This window comes from Syngnathoides biaculeatus, chromosome 2 (genome assembly GCF_019802595.1).
Source record: "Syngnathoides biaculeatus isolate LvHL_M chromosome 2, ASM1980259v1, whole genome shotgun sequence".
Classification (NCBI taxonomy): Eukaryota; Metazoa; Chordata; class Actinopteri; order Syngnathiformes; family Syngnathidae; genus Syngnathoides; species Syngnathoides biaculeatus.
The window spans coordinates 24,425,930-24,447,860 of NC_084641.1; the positions used below are offsets into that span (position 1 = coordinate 24,425,930).

The 21,931-nt window shown below is 42.6% G+C and overlaps 1 protein-coding gene across 6 annotated transcripts in view; it reads left to right on the forward strand.

The window, feature by feature from the left end:
* The window catches only part of LOC133512678 (IQ motif and SEC7 domain-containing protein 1-like), a 143,197-nt gene that overhangs the window by 93,053 nt on the left and 28,213 nt on the right, over nucleotides 1-21,931 (forward strand). For 4 of the 6 annotated variants that reach the window (XM_061842543.1, XM_061842551.1, XM_061842516.1 and 1 more), the window contains one exon: nucleotides 21,623-21,902. In XM_061842543.1, the coding sequence (XP_061698527.1) occupies nucleotides 21,623-21,902 (280 nt within the window). Of the gene's footprint in view, nucleotides 1-13,002; nucleotides 13,272-21,167; nucleotides 21,253-21,622; nucleotides 21,903-21,931 lie in introns of those variants that run through there. The other 2 variants (XM_061842535.1, XM_061842530.1) reach the window with 2 other exon arrangements.

Consider the following 21,931-nt stretch of genomic DNA (forward strand, 5'->3'; position numbering starts at 1 on the left):
CCCGTTAGGGGTTACCACAGTGTGTCATCTTTTTCTATCGAAGCCTATCTTGTGTATCTTCCTCGCGAAGACCCACTGTCCTCATGTCTTCTCTCACAACATCCATCAACCTTTTCTTTGGTCTTCCTCTCGCTCAATGCTCAGCACTTTACCAACATACTCAACTCTCTCGTCTCTGAACATGTCCAAACCATCGAAGTCTGCTCTCTCTAACCTTGTCTTGGAAACATCCAACTTTTGGCTGTCCCTCTAATGAACTCATTTCTAATCCTATCCGACCCACGCACTCCGAGCCAGAACCTCAGCATCTTCATTTCTGCGACCCCCAGTTCTGCTTCCTGTTGTTTCTTCAGTGCCACCGTCTCTAATCCGTACATCATGCCGGACCTCACCGCTGTTTTATAGACTTTGCCCTTCATCCTCGCAGAGACTCTTCTGTTACATAGAACACCAGACACCTTCCGCCAGCTTCTCATTCAGGACAGCCTCGAGGTGTGAAAATCTCCCCAGCCTGTTTTTTTTTGGTGGCCGATGTTAATCTGCCTTTTTTCTAAAATAGGTTTGAATGTTATTCGTCAAATTGTCTCAACCGTGAATGGCCCTCTGGTCAATCGATTTTTCAGTAGTTACAATGTGAGGAAGTCAAGGGCAGAAAGCTCAGAAATTAAACAGCTACATAAACGAACATCACTGTGAGGAAATGACTCTGATATTGAATCATTACATCGGAGCCTCATCACATCTGTTTTAATGTTCTTGAAAAATTCTGACGTGATATGAATCCACACGTTCAAACTTAGACAAGTTTCTTTGAAGGTGTAGTTTGCCCATTTAGACGTTTTTATAGTGACGTTAACATGGATTTAGTATAAAAGTGTCAATTTAGTTTGAAAAACACCTTGGTTGTGTCCAGAAAAGGCCTCTCTGACTGGTCCTTCTGTTTGACCCAGTTTTGTATTTGCTTTGTCCATATTTGGTTAAGACTGCCTTCATCCCCCTGATTGGTTGCCTGTGTGTAGAAGACCTACTTGTGAGAGCACACGTGTTATATTGACAGTGCTGGGCATGAAGTAGAGAAGCTGGCGGACATTTTTGCTCGTGCCGTAGATAAGCCCGAAATTTTGGAGTGACCTGTTTTCAGGCCTCTTGACGGAAAAACGTATGGAATTCAGGAATGCGTGCATAGTTTGTATTTAATTTTAATGTTTACTAAGGCACCAGACAAACAATATGACATCCCAAATACTAGAAAAAGTTGATTTGGCAAAATATGTCCCCTTTAAGCACTGCTGACTGGACACAAGTGGTCGGAGCCAGTCAATAAATGTGAAATTAATTCCACATTATTTTGTTTGTGTTCTAAGGCTTTGATGTTGTCCGACCGCATCTATGTTGTTTTGCGTCCTTCTTTAGATGGGTTCTAGCCGAGAGCTCGGGTTTCTCCCCCTGGGACCATGTGTCCCGAAGAGTGCGGAAAAATAACACACTCAATTGTTGACCTTGCAGAGTTGCCGCTGCACGCAAGCTCCGTGTGGATGCGTCCAACACTGAAACACACGAATCAAGACGGCAGCAGGAAGCTTCAAAGCTAGGAGAGACACAGCTGACCCACAATAGCGAGTTAGGGCTCAGTTTGAGGGGCGGGAGGTACTCCTCTTTTCATTGACGTTTAGAAGAATTTGCTGATTAGTACAGTACAAAGCAGTCAAACGCTGCTGCTGCTGCTGCTTGTTGGTGCTGCACCGTGTGTGGATGTCGCTCTCTTGTAACCACGGTCACCTTGGTCGAGTCTCCGACTGGTGGCAATTTGTCATCACGGCCGGGATCACGTTGCACACTGTACGCTCCGAACGGGAGACAGTTTAGTGGAGGTAGGTTGCCTCTGCGTGTGCGTGTGTGTGTATGTGCGTGTCCTTTGGGAGTTTTGAAGCAGTTCATGTTGACTGACTGACATTTCTCGTCACATATCATTGTGACGTTAAAGTACTTATGGTCCCATACATTTTACTTGTAGGATTGTAGGATTTTAGTGCTTTTTGTGGCTCATTTAGATGTGACCCCACAAAAATATACAGTACAGTATGCTTGTGATTCTATCATGCAAGTCCAATGCCCACCATGGGAAAGAACCACTGCACCAATTTTACAAAACAAACATAAATTCTGCCTTCCAAACTGCAAAGTACAGACAGTTATGCTAAAACAGGAAGCTGGTGGTGCCTGCATTCAACTAATCCATTTTCACTTAGTGTAATTGAACATGCTGATAATACAAATATTAGTGAAAAAAGCGAAGATGTGTTCATGTACAAATGTTATTTTCACATTGACTCAAACCAGTGACATCCAACACAGTGAGCTCTCCTCTCTGAACTGACCCAAACACATTCCTGCTGATTGTCCCACTCCCGTGAAGCATCCTATTGACATCTTTACAACGAAAACTGTAGCTCGACCTAAGCTGACCACAAATCTCCTTTGCGCCAACTGTTTACGGAAATCTTTGGCCAACCGGGACCTGCTCTCATTAAACCTTTTTACACAATGGAGAGCTCAGCGAGGCAGGCGCAAGAGCCAATTAGATGGAAAATGCGTGAGATGTGCACGCGGCCCCTCCCCTTTGGCTCATCTCTGTTCCGTGTTGACATTATATCCAACTCCGATCTTTTGTAGGTCTCCGATTGCAACGTGTGGGTTGTGTGGGGTTTACAACAAATAAAACGCAAAGTTCACCTCTTGAAACACGAGTTACAGTTTATTGAATCATGCAGAACTTATTGAAATGCTATATTGGTTCTGGTGTTAAGCAAAAGGAATGCCTCCCTACTTATGTATGCTCTCATGAGCACATTCCGGAAGGATAAATATCCTGACAGAAAGATGTAAATGGGGTGCTGAGTCGCTATGTTCCCCGTGTGCTGTCCAAAGCAGCCTTTACAGTATGAATACTGGTCGATTTTAATGGCTAAAAGGCAAAATGGCAAAATAACAATCTGTCGTATTACGGACTCCAACTTTGTTGAACGAATATGTAACACGTGGCTCATGCGCAAACATTTTAGAGTTCAAGCAGTCAATTCAGAAGTCGGGGGAAATGGATGTCACCAAGAAGGGAAAACCTTTGCTTCTGTCATGGCCACCTGGGAGTGAAAAATACTCCGTGCAACCTTTTGATTGGCAGTTGGTGTGTTGAAGATGCTTGAACGCAATGATAGAATAAGGTCGATGTTCTGCACCCTCGAGTTATCCTTTATCATGGTGAGAGAAATGACTTTTTTTTTTTACATCGGAGCCATACTTAAGCCCCAAACCAGAGATTAATCCATACATTTCTCATACCGGTTTTACAGTTAAACCCCCTTAAATGTTCCAGTTTGTTAAATTGCAGCCATTTGCTGAAATCATTTATTTCTTTTCTCATTAATGTACACGGAGCACCCCATGTTGACAGAACAATTGAAATTGTTGACATTTTTGCAGATTTATCAATAATGAAAAACTAAACACAGCCATAAGTATTCAGACTCTTTGCTCAATATTTAGTAGAAGCACTCTTTTAAGCAGATAGAGGAATTAATCTTTTTGGGAAGAATGACGTTTTTCACACCTGTATTTGGGGATCCTCTGCCATTGCTCCTTGCACATTTCTATCAGCTGGGACGGTGAACGTTGTTTGGAGAGCCTTTTTCAGGTCTCTCCAGAGAAACTGAGTTGGGTTTAAGTCAGGGCTGTAATTGGGCCATTCAAGAACAGTCACAAAATTGTTCTGAAGCCACTCCTTTGTTATTTTAGCTCTGTGCTTAGGGTCATTGTCTTGTTTGAAGATGGCCGGCCCTTTGGCCCAGTCTGAGGTCCTGAGTGTTCTGGAGAGGGTTAGGGTTAGATATCACTGTAGTAAGCTGCAACCATCTTTCCTTTCATTGCAAACACTCATTCTGTCCCTGCAGACGAAACACACACCCACAACATGATGCTGCCACCACCATGCTTCACTGTTGGGACTGAATTGAATAGGTGATGAGCAGTGGCTGATTTTTTTTTCCACACGTATCGCTTAGAATTAAGGCCAAAAAGTTCTATCTTGGTGTTATCTGATCTTGGAGTCCTCAAGGTGCTCTTTAGCAAACTCCTTGCGATCTTTCATGTGTCTTGTAATGAAGAGAAGCTTCCGTCAGGGCACATAAAGCCCCGACTGGTGGAGGGCTGCAGTGATGGATGACTTTCTAGTACTTTCTCCCAACTGCATCTCGAGAGCTCAGCCACAGTGATCTTTGGGTTTGTCTTCTGGTCATCGCAAATGTCTTCCAGTTAAGCATTATGGAGGCCACTTTGCTTGTAGGAATCACTAGTGCCTCTCTAGTGTCCTTTATTTTATTTTATTTTTTTGTAACCTTGGCCAGATCTTTGCCTTGCCATAACTCTGTCGCTGAACTCTTCAGGCAGTTCCTTCGACCTCATGATTCTCATTTTCTCTGACATGCCCTGCAACACCTTATATAGACAGGCGTGTGGCTTTCCTAATCAAGTCCAATCAGTATAATCAAATATAGCTGGTTTAGAACTATGTCACAGATGATCAGAAGAAAAAGGACAGCACCGGAGTTAAAAATGAGTGTCACAGCAAAAGGGTCTGAATACCTATGAGTGTGTGATATTTCAGTTTTCCTTTTGAATATATCTATCGGGGCAGCCGTATGTACATTGAAAAAGAAAACATGCAATTGAATGATTGATGATAACAGTGGGAAAATTTTAAAGCCGGTCTGAATGCTTTCTGTGTCCATTGTATGTTGTTAAACTTTGTTGAAATTGAACTGAATATACAATTCCAATACAGTAAGGCCATTCCCTGAGGAACTCCCCTTCGGCCTGAGAGAGAGCAAGGCGCCCTAATCAGTTGCTGTAGAGTCTCCGGATCAATGACTCAGCAGAGGTCAGGACTTTTCTTCCAGTCAATTATACAGAAAGCTTTGTTGGAGCAAGCAAAGTGTTGCATTACGTTCGAAGCCCATTCCTCTTTAATGACAACAATTGTGGAGGGAGCCCATGTGCATCCACAATGTGATGACCGACTCGCGTAATGAGCCTACTGCGTGCTTGAAAATTGCAATCAGCTTTGATTTCACGGGAGTTAAAAGTAAACCCAAAAAGCATGTGTTGCTCTTTGGTTGTATGTCATGGAAAATGAATCTGTGAATTCATGCAATTGTTCCCGTTTGGACTTGTTGGACTTGGGAATACTTGGTGCTGTTGGAAGCATTCCATCAGCAAATAAAACAACAGACGAGGTTCTGTGTGACCCCGTCATCAGCAGGTTTGTCTCCAGAAAAGCTGTCCCGAGTGTCTCCGTGATTCTGTAAAGTCCACCCTCACATCCTTCCTCTTTGCATACGTTGAAATACAAGACCTGCTGACTTGCACCGAGCAGGTCTTTTGGAAATGTGGAATGAACGGAACGTGCACACTCAGGATATCTTGTTTAGCTGGAATATGGGTCTGAAGCCATTTCTCAGCACGTAGCTTGTGACCCGCACAAGAGGAGGAGTTCCTCGTCTTCCTGCTTTGTTGCCGTTCGAGAAGGTGGAGTGGGATGAGCGCTTTATCTCTGATTTTGTTCACCGAGGGGGGAAGATTCCTACCATGACTGACATTTGTTTTTCTTCCTTTTTGAATTTCTAAACTCTGCCCTCAGAGTTCAGTCTGTCATATTTTGGCCTCCCTTAGGACTGGTTCCAGGAAAGAGGCCAAGTCGCTTACTTAGCACTGCAGAGGTCCCCTTGAGCAAGAAACCACCTCACCAGTGTCCAGTGGTGAAACACAGTTGCACAGTCCCTTCACTCTGACCCATTCCCTGAGAATGGCACCTTGGGGATCAACATATTTGTATTATAGTAATCAATCTCCCAACCATCCATTTTATGAGCACATAAACATGAGAGCTGTGAATCAATAATTTACTCATGAATTAGGTTTCTTTTATAAAGGTCCCATCAACCGTGGCTTTCAATGAATATTTAAATACATCTGATTAAGTCTCTTATTGCAGCAGTTTATCTCTATTGTAAACGGATCTTCAGTTTGGTTTTTGGAGTCTTGTGATGTGAAATAAATCCTGCACAGCTGAAAGGTAAATCGTAGACCAGTAATTGCATCAGACCAGGGTATCCCAAGGGAAACATCGAGTTTGCAGTTATATATATATATATATATATATATATATATATATATATATATAAAATTCACCATGTTTTTGCCAATCAAAATCTTACATGGCCATTGTATGCTCTTTTAACCCATTCGTGGGCAGCGTCCCATTTTTGGGACATCATGATTTTCACGCATTATATCCTTCAGTATATCAAAATATTTTAACTGTTTTAATCTGATTCTGATCCTGGTTTTGGGGACGATCTACTGAGAAAACCCAAGTACCCTCTCGCGGGCAGCGTCCCATTTTTGGGACGAGATTATAAATTAGTTATCCTATAACTTAACTATAAACGAAAAAGAAATATTTCCTTGACTGTAGCCTGTTAGGAGACTTTTATCTCTATTAGGCAAAAAATTGCCATCTGCCCATGAATGGGTTAATGGCACAATATTGTCCAGTTCAACATCCATGGTCATAGTTGAGGTCGCCATTTTCCTTTATTTCAAGAAATTGAATAAAAATGAATTACTAAAGGGTCTTCAATATGACATTTGGTGGCAATCACACTGACAACGTACAACTTTAATTTCCCTTTGTATTTATTGTTCTATCGCAGCCATCCAGATTACAGCTGATGAACTTAAAATATATATTTTTGATGACTGATTTAATTTCTGTCATCTTGATGGGGTCATTGGGGTGTAATGCATGTGCTTTCATTTTTAGAGGAACCAAAACTGGAAGCAAAGTTTCTTTATGATTGTACAATCACACAGGCCAAGAGTGATGGCAGCTATTTGTGCGTTCTGACCAGATATTAAATCTGACATCTTGTCAATTCTGCTGCGTGGACCCGACTCTCTCCCCTATTGTGCATGTTCTCCGTGATCAAAAACTAGAGAGATGTGACTCCAAAGTTGCGAGAAAGACTGCCTTTATGTGCCGTGCCAACACAAACAATGACTTCTGCCAATGTCGACAGCTGAGCCAGAGAGGTTCTGCTCTGGGCTCAATGGGCCTTGTGTTTTCCTTGCGGGCTTTTGGTGCCATGAAGACAGTGGTGGGTTTTTCTAGAGAAAGAAGCAGGCCTTAAGGAAAAAATGATAGAAATGACGCTGTAGTAGTGTGTTTGAGAAGGTATTGGAGGAATATCTCGGCAGCATTATTTATCTGTAATCTGACTACGCCTTTAGTTTTTCATTGAAGGACATGCGGTTTATAATGTTTCCATGTCAACATCACGTGCAACTTATATTTGTTCTACAGTAAGCTCTCAATACTAATTCATTCTTTGCTGCTAATGAAATCTCGTGTGCACTGAATGAACAGCGACGACACTTGCCACATCATGTTCTGTTTATCTGATCCCCGTACAGCAGTTAGTGAATCTACTTTGATTGGAAGTGCAGTTATTGTCCTTGTAAGCCTTGCAGTCAATCTACCCATCTCATTGATGCCACTTAACCCGTGACGCCGAAGTGACTGCATTGCCAAGCGGACACATCGCGTACCCTCTCGCACAAAAGCAAATGGAATTTCTACCGGAACACACTGGAGATATATTTAGTTCTTCCTGGGAATCTGCTGATGAGTGATGACTGGAAATCAGTCTAGCAGAGGGGACAGACCGAATTGTGTTTGGGTGAGGTTAATCATTTGGGGAGGTGACTGATGGTTGATTGCCAGCCACGGTACTATTAGTTTGAGGAACAGATGCTGTCTTTTTTTTTTTTTTTTTTTTTGCTTGAAGAGCAATTATCAAAGGGTTATGAAATAGCTGAGAATGAATCGTGATATTTCCATGTAGAGCATATTGTTATCCTTTTGTGCTGCCATATTTGTAAACGTTCGTAGTACATCTGCCGTTTGTCCACAATAAGTACAGGACTGGATGTTTCCATGACTATGTGTAGTCAGTCGGCAGGGTTTCATAAATAGAAGGCTGATACCTTTTTGCAGTTTGAGTTGGAAACGATTATTTTCGTCTTTTGTTTTGTTTTCCAATTTATAAATACTGATATGTGCCTTACGATTGACTCGTAACCAGTGCAGGCTGTTGTCCGCCTTTCGCCCAAAGTTGGTTGGGATCGGCTCCAGTACTCCCACGACCGTTGTGAGGATAAGCTGCTGATTTGTGTCTGAGCTGGTGTGTGCCAGTCTGCCGTGTCCCTGAATAGAATGTCAGCAAAGACATTACTGTTGTGGGGGGAGTATATGCGAGAAAATCAATGAACTTGTCCCAAAACTCTTCACAATCCAAGAGGAGGAATATCAGAATGAGGATCTTGAATCAAAGTATTGTGACACAGACCATGTGTGGGTTTCTGCCTTGCTGAAAGGCAGTGCTCCGGAAGTGAACTGGCTTCTCGCTCGCAACTCGTCTTTATTCTACACTTGAATCTGCAACCCAAAGGCCCGAGGCCAAATGGACTGACTGACTGAGCAGCTAGTCCTGCCCCAAAAAATGACAAAATGAAACCTGTCTCTCGTATCCCTTTCTGACCTTGGGGCAACAGCTGATGGCTGTAACCAAAATCGACTCCTTAAAGATAGCGAAGAAACCGCAAATAAGTGACGTGTGGGTAGTGGCTTCCCTTATTGCTTTTAGTGTGCCGTACAATACACTCCTTTATACTTCACCTGCAATGTGGTATTTGTTTGACGTCATTTATTTCCTCAAAAGCACAGACTTCTTTGTAAAGATTTGAAAAAAAAAAAAAGTCACACTTTATTATTCTGGTATTTCTATCCCACCAATGGTCTGCACTTTCAGCCTACACCCACTGCTCAATCGGCAGCTGATTCCTTCATACACTGATAACACCCCACCCCCCAACACACACGCACACGCATTCAACTGATCTCTGCTTAGTCATCATCACTGGCAAATATCATTGAGAGTGTCTCATTTACACTGCTGCCCACTCTCTCTCTACACCACATTGCAAACAGATCAGCTCCATTTTTTTCCTGCCATTTCTTTGTTAACCAATGTTAAATATGCAGACATGGCTTCCTGTTTGTATTGCGCGTGCTGCTTGCAGTGAACTCCAAGAAAAGCCATCCCGCCAGATGAATTTGCCATAGGTTATTTGACCCTTTTTTTTTTATATATCGTAGTCTTGCCTGAGCCATTGCTGTGCTCTATATTTTACACACAAGGTTTGTGCAAACACAATGAAACAGGCGGAATTTCTCTTTGTCTCAAATATATCCTTGCACCCAAGCGCACACAAATCCCAATCCCATCTCCCCAAAGCTTTTCATTTTATATTGTGGTTCCTTTGAGCCTCCCCCTCTTCCTGCAGCTATTTTAAACATGCCTGACCCCAGTGCTCCCAAATGATACCATTGCATATCTCTCTTCGCCCTTGGACCAACGTCCGTCTTCCCAGTTGCTTGTAGTATCATTTTCTGACCAATAAGCGGCACTGTCATTCCTGGAGGCCCCCATGAGCGTTCCCATGGTCCATTTTCTCAGCCAATTCAATTAAAGCCACATCAGTTAATTCTACCTGCTGTTGTCTTTATGACGTTTACAGACGAGGCTGATCAGACGAAAAACCACAGGAAATACTCAATACTGCAGAAATCATACAATTACATGATGATGTGGCATCATTGCAGATACAAGTTTACATCAGGAGTTTATTCCTGTGTCCTCGTCCCTCTCACTGCATTGTTAATCTCATTCACAGAGTGTTTACTGCATTGGGTCACCTCACACAGGCATATTTTTAGATCAGACAATTGCGCCGGAGTGTATTTCTGTGTCGGGGCACGGCTTTGGGTAATAAGTTTCAGAGCAACTTGTTCACTGGCCAGTAAGTAAACTGAGTGGAAATTGTTGCAAAAGGACAAACAGTGCCGCCTCCTAATAATGGTAACAGTACACCATACCTGACCTCCATATGTCTTTCATAGAGTGAGACAGCGCACATATGCGTGCAATCAAAAGTACAGCTTTGCCAGAGTTGCAATAAAATGAATTTTAGTGGATTGCAGAAACTACAAAATACAAATGTTGGTTAGGTTGTAATGTAAAACTGCTTTGTTCTCTTTGCGTACTCCCCTGAAGGCCCACAAAGGACAGATTACTGGATGTCCTCTTTTGCATATCCCTGAGTTGTTTCCATTCTTCGCCCCACCTGACTGGCATATGTGTTTAGAATGTGAGAGGAAACCACAACCCAGCTCGTCAATCTCTGAACGAACACGCATGAAGTAAAGATGGATGGTTTTTCGTCCCGACATTTCATCAATGTTGTTTGGGCGGATGAAAAAAAAAAAATGAAGCTTGTGTAAATGTGGAATACTGTTCCACTACAAAGTCTGGTTCTGTAGACTGAATACTGCTTGGAACCATCAACACAATCAAAAAAAAGTGGAGGAGCTAAAAGAACAGAACCGAAGAGTTGATGCGTGGCACGTAAACTGTTTTAGAACTCACATCTCTCATTGAGCTCGGATCAGTCCTGTAGGATTCCACAGGCGGCTCATCTGAACAAACTTAATGGACAAAACTTGCTCAGCAGAGGCAACTCATCCTGTAATTACTTCTTTTTTTTAATTCATAATTCATATTTGCTACAGATGCTTTTTTTTTCCTAAAGAATTGTTCCCTTGGAAAAGCGCAATCTTTTTTCCACTTCTATACAAACTCGTCTGTATATGCTTTTGTATCAAACTATGACATCAGGCTGTTCTAATTGTTTCCAGACCAGGCAAAGGCAGAGTTTTTTTTTTGTTTTTTTTTTTGTTTCTCCCTACAGTTCTTAGTCTCAGAAGAAAACACAGATGATGTTAAACGGTGCATGATGTCATGTAGACTGTGGGCGACGTACCAAAATCTTGTGACCAAAGTTTCCAGGAAGCTATGTGTTTCCATTTGTTATCCTTTTGTCTACTTTGTCGTTTTTTTAATTGTTTGTTTTGCACGGCAAAGTCAGTTTTTCTTTTCTTTTTTTTCCCCCTCTGGATTTTGTGACATCTGTCTGTGTAAAGCTGACCTCCCTGTGCCTCTTTGACCTTGTGCCAAGTGTAATGGATCCAACTCAGAAATAAAAGGAGGAGTTTAGGACTTGTTAGCGGGAGATGGAGTAGGAGCAGAAAAGCAGAGTGACCATATGTATTGCGTTGAAGAAATGGTGTTTTATGAGCAGGGAGAGGGCCTCTGCTTGGAATTTTCAATGACATCATTCCGCAGCGCAGAAGCAGGCAGGCTGAACTCGGGAGATGGAGTGGGCCTTCACCAGACAGCGTGACTAGACGGGATCGTAACACAAGAGGATATGGAGAGGCGGCCAGAGAATTCCACTGGATTGGGTCCTAGAGTTGGCGTTAGCAATCTAGTACACGTACAGTCCTTTTACCTTGGATTCATCAAGTTGGATCATTTTCCCCCCGCGCTTCAGACTGATTTTTGCTAATCCGAGCATTGTGTTCCTCGCTGAAACATTTAGAACAGGCTTGGGGCTTATAAATGTCAAAACGATCCTCTGATAGTTCTTATCTCCATCCCAAACAAATAAACGCTGCTGCTTCTCTGATCCCAGCAGCCTTTTAGGATAATAAAGCTTGCATCGGGACCGTTATGATGACACCGATATTTGGAAATCGTTATTGAATAACCTGTTCCGTTAAAGTGTCATCGTAAACAGATTTTGGTCCCTCGCGGGTCTGTCTTGTTTACCGGCACTCGGGAGAAAAGCGATTTTTCTTGTGAGAGTGGAAGGGTTGCATGATAAGTGAGATCTGTAAGGTGACTCTTCGGGGCTTTAGCATTAGCAGCTGTAGGCACCAGTGACCAGGGCCGAGATCTCAAACCAAAATAGACGGCTCGTCCAGTAGTGCACATCCTCTGCTCGAGTCGCACATTCATCAGTCTCCTTTGACTAACCTGCTCCGTCTGCCTGCCTGCCTGTAATTAAAGGACACTGGCATCTTTCAGTCTGGTCTGGTCTGTTGCCGTAAACTTCTCCTTCGAGTTTCCTGTGTCTGTTGTCATTAGGCCTTTAACTGGGGGGGCAGTTTAGCCCAACCCCCTTCTCTCAGAGGGGTGATTAGTCTTTGCCTCTGTCTCCAAAACAGACTCTGTTGAGGGTTCAACTGTGAGCGTGAAGGTGGATGGAAATTATTGGGATACTTGCAGAGATGCGTGCTGTGGTTTTCTTCACAGATAGTATATAGTCTGTGAAGTTGGAAATAAAAGAATAATTTTAAGGATGCTACTCGAATTTTATTTGTTTTGCCGATGAAAGACAGTGAATCCACTCTAGTTCTTAGTTCACGTCACTCCACAGCCTTGAGAGGTTCTATTATTAGAAGTACTCTCTTCAATCTGTACTCGGTAAAAGATCAGCTAACAGAACATTTGTCACATCATGCCTTCATACTGTTCCTTTCCTGTTTATCTACAGCGCTCATTTGTGACAAAGCAACTGTCCTTCCTCCAACTTTAGTCTGTTCTCTTTTTTTAAAGTTGTCGATTCTCTGATAACGCTCCGGAAAAATGTGATTTTCTCACATCCTCTGCCTCGGGGTCAGTTGTGTGTCCCTTCCCTTCAGGATGAGTGTTTGACAAGGATTTTTTTTTTCCGTTCTCTTCTTTCTCTTTCTACCCAGCTACACTAACCCTCCGCCCCTTGTCCCCCTCGCCCCACCCCACCCTCTTCCATCGTGCTCATGGTCTGGCAAAAACCCACATTCGCTGGTGGCCAAGCCTCCGCCCCCCCCCTCATACTGCTCACAACCCGTCACAACTAGAACACTGAGGAAGAAAGAGCTAACGAAAAAAGCTCCACTTGTCTGTCAGAGATTTTTTTAGACTGCCGCTTAGCACTAACCATTTTCCGACTACCTTTAACTGGGAGCATTTTTTGGTAGAACAAGTGATGGCTCTTACCGCGTGGCGCATGGCGATACAACCAACCATAACAGATGGCACATTGGAGATGAGTTTGTCCATTCGAGAGCATTTCTAGGCATCAATAAGGACAGTTGAGACCGAGGGGACCACTGATGCTCGGTTGTGTGCCTTGCTTATGGTGGCCAGTATGTGGTGTTTGCAGTGTAACTCTGAGAAGACTCAGTCCCTACTGGAGCTGGAGCTGAATGGCTGGTAAGAGTAACAGGAGAGTTTTAGATGGAAGCATGTTTGTTTTTAGTCTGCTGGTGCAAGGGGCAAGGGGCGAACGCATGACTGTTTTGTCACTGGATGAGGTTGAGCTCGTAAAGCTGTGTTGATTAAACAGTCGCGCTCTGGCCCGCGTGTGTCTACTCAAATTATGCACTATAGCATAAACCATGAACCACAATCCACATTCAGAGTTTAGCAGTGTGTGGCTTTTGCTAAAATAGAGTTCCAGTGCACTTTCAATTGTCTCTCATAGTCACTTTGTCATCATGGTGTGTTTCTTCTCACGGGACCGACTCCATCTGTGAAGTTGTGGATTGTTCTTCCCCCATGAGGGGCATACCTGTGGCGCGTTGCGGCCCTCCCGCTTCCTGGAAATGACTCTTGTGTGTTTTTTAAATAGCCGGATCCTCAAGGGCAGGTGTTCAGTGCACACATTAGGTGGTTTGATCATTCCACATTGGAAGATAATGACAGAAACGCTCTACTGTTGTTGTTGTTGTTGTTGTTGAGTCTTGACAGGAGGGCGGAGTAGGAGAACGTCCCTTGATTTAGACAGAATCAGGTCTGGACGTTAACAAGGGATTCCTATTGATTTGTGATAACTGCAAGAACAGCCCACATTGCAAACTTGGTCACATTTTTTGGTTATTATTTCAAACAGCATTGAAATACTCGGGTAGTTGTAGGTTTTGTCAAGTCATGTGGATCCCCGTTCATAGTTTGGCATTTGCAAATTCACCCATTTGCAGATTGTTTTGAGGAGCCTATCCTCTGTTATTTGCAAAAATAAAACTGCCTATTAAGTATTCAAAATTGTGAATATGTCACTCCAACGAACAAACACTTTTGAAAAATTCTGCATTTGACTAACAGCACTTCAATATCTACTGAGCAGTATTTCTTGATTACATCCATCCACTGAACATCTACACACAAACCTTGGAGCTGGATGGCTGAGTCTAGCATGTTGTTAGTTGTCCATAGCTATCGCAATTACCTTAGCATGCAGCCTAGCTCTTGCAGCAACTAGGAAGCCTTGGTTTAATCGGCTACCAGCTACTTTCTCAAATCGGACTTATGCTTCACATGCCAAACAATCCTCAGACGTGTTTGAGCTGCTTATGGGAGTAACAAGTTTGTAAAACTAACACAACATTCCTGATAGTAACCTTTCTGGGTTTGGTGAGGTTCCGGCTTAGCAGAAAGGGAATGTCCACGAGATCCGGTAAGCTTTTCCGATGTCCAAATTTAAAGCATTTCTCTGTTGACCACTGACAAAATCCCGGTAGTAAATGGAGAAGGCAATCACAGTTGCCGAGGTCTTTAGAGTTTGTGACCATGCACGACTGACCAATGGTCGAGGAGAGTACGGCAGTATGGTCGCTAAATTGACTGATATTTTCAAATGGTTCAAAAGTTTGCACCCGATCGTCATTGGATTCGCTGCATTTACCGTATTCGCTTCCATGAAGTCGCAATTCATGATTGCACTTTGTAATAGCGAACTTATTCAATCAAGCCCTTGCTAAAGGAGGATTTTTTTTTTTGAGGATACATTTATTTTTTTCTTGTATAAAGATTCATTTTGAACTGAAAACTGTTACATATTGTATGTAAAAATAACAATATTTATAATAGTGTAATAGAAATTGGGCTTGACAGGTTCAGGATTTTTTGGGCCAACCAGCAAGTTTAAATAAATGAATAACGGATCAACGATCCAATCTCAAGGTGGAGCAATATTTCTATATAAATGACCTGTTCATTCACTGTATATACTTGTGTACTGCATACTGAGTATATGCAAATTATTCTCTATTCCGTCAGGTCAAAGCAACATTACGTAACAAAAATAATGGGTGCTAACTTATCTTAGTTAAATGAGTTTTAGGTAGTTAAAATATTTCACACACACTGAAACTTTACAGTGTTATTCAACAGAACCCCATGATATTTACGTACAACCACTCGTGCGAGCAACAGTTTGCTACGCCACATCGTTTTGTTGCCTGGTTGCAAGTTGCATCGTATTAAAACTATGTGAACATACCTCAAGAAAGCCTTGAATTAAAGTCTTCTCCTAAGCACCAGTGACCACCAGCACATTTTTCCCCATTTTGTTCTTACAATGCACACGACGCGATCTACTGTTACCGTTGGCGTGGTAATGAATGTAATCAGGTCACATTTGAGTTGATGAGAAAAGGCCAAGTGATTGTAAAAGGCTGGATACGGTGCTACTGGAATACACCGTTTTATTGTAGTAGTCTGACGACGTGCAATCGTGAAAGGCCAAATTTGTCTTGTAGTCTGATCCAGACACTACGTGTCGTGGATGTCATGATTACAGACATGTCGTCTGTCCCACACCGACGATGTTTTTTTTTTCAATACCTATATTGGTGGTCAGATATTTACAATAATATACCAAAAGACACATGACAAGGCTAAAGCACTAGCTTTTGGATTCAACGGACCTTTCCGACTGACGATCTTAAGCTCCGCCCCCTTAGCTACAGTTGCCATGTCCCACAAGCTTCCAAAATGGCGACTCAACATAACAGGTTTGAAGTCGATTCTCTATCATGTATCCCAGATAATATTGCGATATGTTTTTTGCCAAATGCGTCAGACTTGTCTGAGAGAGTTCTACAGAGAGGTCTCGAGTATTACACGCAAAGATATGTACACGGAATTAAGATTTTGGACAGAGCAGGACGCAATGTCAGAGTTACAGCGAAATGTTGGCGATCGATGTAAAAAAAAGTTTCATGCCTCACAAACTTCATATTGAAACCCTACAGGATAAAATAGTGGAATCGTATTGTGCATGTAAAGGAGGATGAGTACTTTTTACTGAGAAAGATCATGAGTAATATCATAGGAGTCTTCACAAGTGAGTCGGTGTATTTATTTGACTTGGCTCGTAATCGAATCCAGTACTCTGTCTTCAAAGTCCGATGTGATACAAATAGGTAAATAGACATTTCTCTTGCATGACATGGTGCATTTACGTATCACTAACCCGACTGACTCTCCGGCATAAAACATGACACACTTCATTCGCTAACAAAGTGAAAGTTGTTCTCCTGCAATGTATAAAGCACTTCAATCAAACTCAAAGAAGTGACTTCTCCCTCACTCACCATCGAACATACAGCCTTGTGTTTGTTGATATTGTCCACATTTAATTGTATCTGCGGTCTTCCGCAAGGCTTAATCCATCGTAGACACTTCGTCACCTGCGTTTTAGGCTTTGGAAAATGAATCGACTGGGCCCCTTGTAACCTAGCAGGAAATCTTTCATCAGAATTGCACGTTCCATCTGCGCGCATCTGAGGACCATTTTGTTCGTAACATTAACTTTTCAAAGCGCACACGACTGATAACCAGCATTGCTTGTGGGACAATATGGCGTGAGGGGTGTGTCAAGCCAGGGGTTAAGACAATCTGATTGGCTATTATTGTACGAATGATTGACAGGTCAGAAAGGTCCATTATACCGTACACTATGGTGACACGAAGTATCTGACTTTTTGATCGGCTTGGCGAATTTTGACATTAAAGACAACCAGCATAAAATCTCAATTATCAGCCGGTACCTATCACGCTGATCATATAAATTCTAATGAAAATAAATTTATTCCTAACATGAGAAATAATCCTGATAAATAATTGTGATTGCAATATGTACCAAAATAGTTCTGATTATTTTGGCCATAATTGTGCATACATTGTGGAGTACATCTTATTGTTGGATTTAAGCACTTAATACACAACACGAACAATGAACTCCACATACACATAACAGCAGCAGGATCAACAAGAACAAAAGTTGGTGTCAGGATGATGCTTGCAACACGTTGCGCCATTACAACATGAAAAAAAAGAATGCTCCTGGGTTAGCTATTTACAATACTGGATATTTATGGGTAAAGCAATGTTTGAATGTCTAAATATTTGAAATCCCATTAAAATGTTTTGAGACTATAGCATGTGGCATGTTTATGGTGAACTACAGATGTGGGCAATTATAATCACTTTTAGAGAAGCCTCTTATTATTTGCGGGGATTCGCTATATGGTCAACTGTAATGTTAAGAATTGAATGAAGTCTTTGGTCCTGCCATGATTGTGTTGTTTGGCTCTGTCTTTGTTCGCGTTATAACTATTCAATGAACTAGAATCAAACAGGGATTTGGTTGATTGAATAATGAACAATGAAGAAGCTTATTTGAAGTCTGTGTTTTGGGAAACAAAGTGGGAAGTTAACACAATGTGTGTTCAGATTCTGAATAATTTTGGGCATATTTTACCCAGAACATTGTGGTCGACAATCTCAGGAAGGTTTACCTTTTAGAGGTTCCATTTTAGGTAGATCTGTTTATTACAGAAAGAAGAAAATTTCTGATATATGCCGAAGTAGAAGCCTTTGTGTTTTGGGCAAGACGGCGTGGGAGAATTGGTGGTCAGCACACCATAAAGACGTCGTATGTTTGAAAAGGGTTTTTTCATTTATGTATGAGTGAATTCATACATCTGGACCCCAAGAGTCATTTCATATTAAACATTTGCACATGTTCTTTGTCAAGTACATTGCACTTATTAAAGCCAAGCTAGTATATGGGCTTTACAGTTGTATCGGCTCCAAAGATGAAACATTCCTTCACATTTTTTTGATGCGGTGAACAAGACTCGTGCAAGCAAGATTGATGACCGTTTGTGATTTGTGGAGGCACCAAGCCCCACCGCTTTTGAAGCAGCGTTTTATGACACTCCCGTCAACTTTGGTACAAAGTCCCACTGTGGGGCTGTCGGTTGGAGCAGCCCCCCGGTTTTCAACCATGCTGAACGGCAACTTGCTCATAATAAAGCAGTTGCAAAAGAAGCAATTAACCCAACTGTTGGCTGGTTGAGCAGTTGGGCGGTACACTACCGGTCCTGGCAGTCTGCACGTGTGGTCTCCCGAGCTTCCACCTGTGGAATCCATTGTGTGCTTGTGAGGGCTGCTGCTTACGTCTGTATTTATGAGCTCTCTGCAGAGCAAGACCGTCTGCTTTTGTTATCCTTGGAGCATGTTGTCTGTGCATGTGCGCTGAGAATTGTGATACTCAGGTGTTGCCAAAATATCATTGGAAAAAAAATGTCCTGGGCTGGATCACATTTCTATACTCTGTTGCTTTTTTGGGTTATTACTCATATTCTACTTTAAACCAGAGTCATTTTGTGCTCCCTCCAGGAAAGCATGATGCACTTCCTTAGCAACTCATACTGATGCCGTTGGAAAAAAAAAAAAAAAGGCTGTTTTGGTGGGCCTCATTTGACAAGATGGAATTCGTAATACTTTTTTTAATTCTTGAAACTGAAGTGTTCCAGAATGTAATTATTGCTGTAAATCAATACTACACACCAGCAGACATTTTATAAGACTGCGTTTTGAAGGATATTTAGTTAAGTAGTCAAGTGGGGAGTTCAACTAATTCAACCCACTGCTGTTTCATGCGAGAGGCAGCGGTTTTCACTTTTCTCCGACGCGGCAGGCTGCTCTTCATTAACCTTCCTCTATTCCCAGACCTCCTGTAGATGGGACTCTGCTTTTCCGGGATGGAGGAATGTTTCTCCCTCAGGTCCAACTGAGGGAATGGGCTGAGGCCTGGGCAGGGGTTTGTTGAAAGGGAGAGAAAAAAAAAAAAAAAAAAAAAACTGCCCTCCCAGATCCTTCAATCCCGTAGCTTCAAATCACTGCCAGCTGAGCTGCTTATCCATGGCGACATCGGAGCGGGAGCTTCTGGTGGATAAAAGCCAGCAGAGAAACGCACGCCACTGAGTGGCTATCTCTTGTGACTCCTTGGCCCAAGGAGACTCTACATTTCTCTTATGTTATGTTAGTTTATGTAAGCCAAGAGTTTTCCAAAGCATCGAGCAAGCAGGAGTCGCTGGAAAACCGCCCTGCTCCTTTACTGCTTGTTCCCGCCCTCTTTTCCCCTTTCAACATCTATTTCACTCGCGCAAGCTATTTGCACCCTCCATACGTTTCCATTTTTTCACAACTATGAGCAATGGAGATGGATGGGTACTACCCCCCTTGTGAGGATTATGAAAAGATTAATGTTGCGTTACGTTAGATTGTGCCGTTGCAGCTGTATTCATGTGCTCTCCAACTTTAATAAATTTGTTCATTAGTGTGTTCTGATTTCAAATTGATGTTCCCAGTAGGAATAATAGTAATATTACAAGGGTTGAACATGTGCCATTTTAAAACATATTCTCACTTCAATTAATGTTTTAAGTCACATTTTGATGGGTTAAATCGTAGTTCTTTTTTCAGTTGTATTGTCAGCCTTAACATTTGCCCTCTTGTCGTTTGTCATCACTAATATGCTTATGAATGGGATTATTTAAAAAAAATAATAATAAAAATCACAAAACACAAAGAATGCAAGGGTTAGATTAGTTTATGGCGAGCGATTCTTGCTCAACTATTTCAAATTTTGGTTGATGTCTCACTCCTATGCCTCGTGGTGCTTTTTACAGTTTGCACTCATAGTTAAAGTTGGACCAAACTCATTGCAGTTTTCCTTCTAAATGCATCAAATGTTTGAAGGCAAGTGCTGAAAACGTGGAGACTGACGACTGCATGCTGTATGACTGAATTGTTGAGATGTAGCTTAAAATTCTCATCGTCTCAGTTGGCTGGATCTTTTGGGCGGGGCCAAAAACTGGGCTCATGACTACAGCAGACTGGGGCGTGTAATTTCTAGAATGAGGCCCTCCCCCACTAAATAAACACCAAGCACCCTTATTCCATGCAGTGGCTGGTCAGCAGAATTGCCACTTTTCCATTCATTCTAATCTGACCCATTGGCTTTCCAGTGTGTGTGCAATCGGCCATTAAAGTAGCCGCTGCGGGTCCAGCACAACAGCGCTAGGGCTCTCAACTTCACAGTTGCCGGCTGCACATCACAGAGCAAGATGGAGGAGGGGGTGGGGGGAAATCATGCAAGGGTACCGATGTGTGTTGTGGTATTTGGCCGCTATTGGTCCACCCTTGAGCGGCCACAGAAGCGCATTGTTCCGCTGAATTTCAAGGGAGGGAAAATTGTCTGGGTGGTGCACTTACTGCCCGTCACGCCGGCTAAAAAGCTGGTGCTGCGCAGCTCGTGACAGCGTGTTGAATGTGTGTTGCTGGGAATTCTCCTCTGCCTACTTAGGACCCGTGAAAAAGCCATGTATTTGCTTGACAGCTGAAAGTTCCGGGGAGGTGGGCTTTCCAGAGCGGAATGTCTCAATGCTTGATCTTTTTGAAGTGTAATTTCACATACTTTCCAAATTTCTTGTCCTTTCATTCATTGTCTCATTTACTTCTGTGATATGTTAAGTTTACAAGACACACTAAATTATACAGAGACTTGTTATCGGTTTCTGTGCCACACTCTGTTACTCGGCAGTATTCATTTGTTGCCTCTGCATCGGTGTCCTTTGACAGCAGGCTGTTGTAGTGGTTTGTTGAAGTCAGGCTGACTAATAGAGGAAGCGGGTTGTGTACACTGTATGGGTGTGTCCAGTCACAGTTTAAACACATTTGCTTACCAATGAACAAGGGCCACTTTGTACCATACAGCAGAAGAAATGCTAAGTTTAGCTGCTCGGGACACATCACAGCTGCCTGCAGCGGCTCGCAGAAGTCAGATTTGCTCTTGCGTTGAGTAGGAAAGTGGACTTTGAGACAAGTGCCAGAACAGTGTGACGTTGCTCTGGCAAACATCATGCAACTCCCGGCGGTCACTGATTGGCCCTTAAGGTGGCATAAAGGCAAGTTTCCTGGAGGACTTTGTGTACTCTGGACCTGACTTGACTGAAAGAATGGTGGACAAGATATGGAGAAAGAGTTGGCACTTTATTGAAAATAGAAGGTCCTTTCGTAATAAACAGTCACCTTGTCTTTCAGCTGAGTGTAAGAGTGAGTGAGTAACAACCTGCTTTTCTTTACATGATCTCAAACACATCCAATGAGCTGGTCGCCTGGCTTTGCATTTGGTTTTGGTTTGATTTGTTTCTGTGACATTGGTACAGATTTTTGCAGTTGTCTCATGTCTAGGACATATATTTAAAAACTATGCAGCTGTATTTCTCTTTCATCATTTAAAATGAGAATCGTTCACATTTATGATCATTTGTAAATGGGAATTAGAGGGAAGTTACAAACACTACTTTCTTGTGTGGCATAACACTTGTAGGTGTTCAACACATTGTATTCTTCTATTCCCAGCTGATATGTCTTCAAGATCACAATTGTTTAAATGTAAAATCTCACCACCCTTTCTCTTATTACAGTGTGGAAGGGGATGGACGGTCCAATGAAAGCGGTCCTTCCTTGGATGCAGACGCAGGTTATGGGCCGGGACCGGTGACTCACGGTTCAGGCATCAGCCCTGACCGTTTTGATAGCTCCCCCTACAGCCACGGGGTTCAACCTGGGCCTCAGAGACCCCGTCGGCCAAAGCTCCAGCACTCACAGTCCATCCTTCGGAAGCAGGCGGAGGAGGAGGCCATCAAGCGCTCTCGCTCGCTCTCAGAGAGCTATGAGCTCTCTGCTGACCTCCAGGACAAACAGGTATTCCACAAAAGATCATTGACTTTATT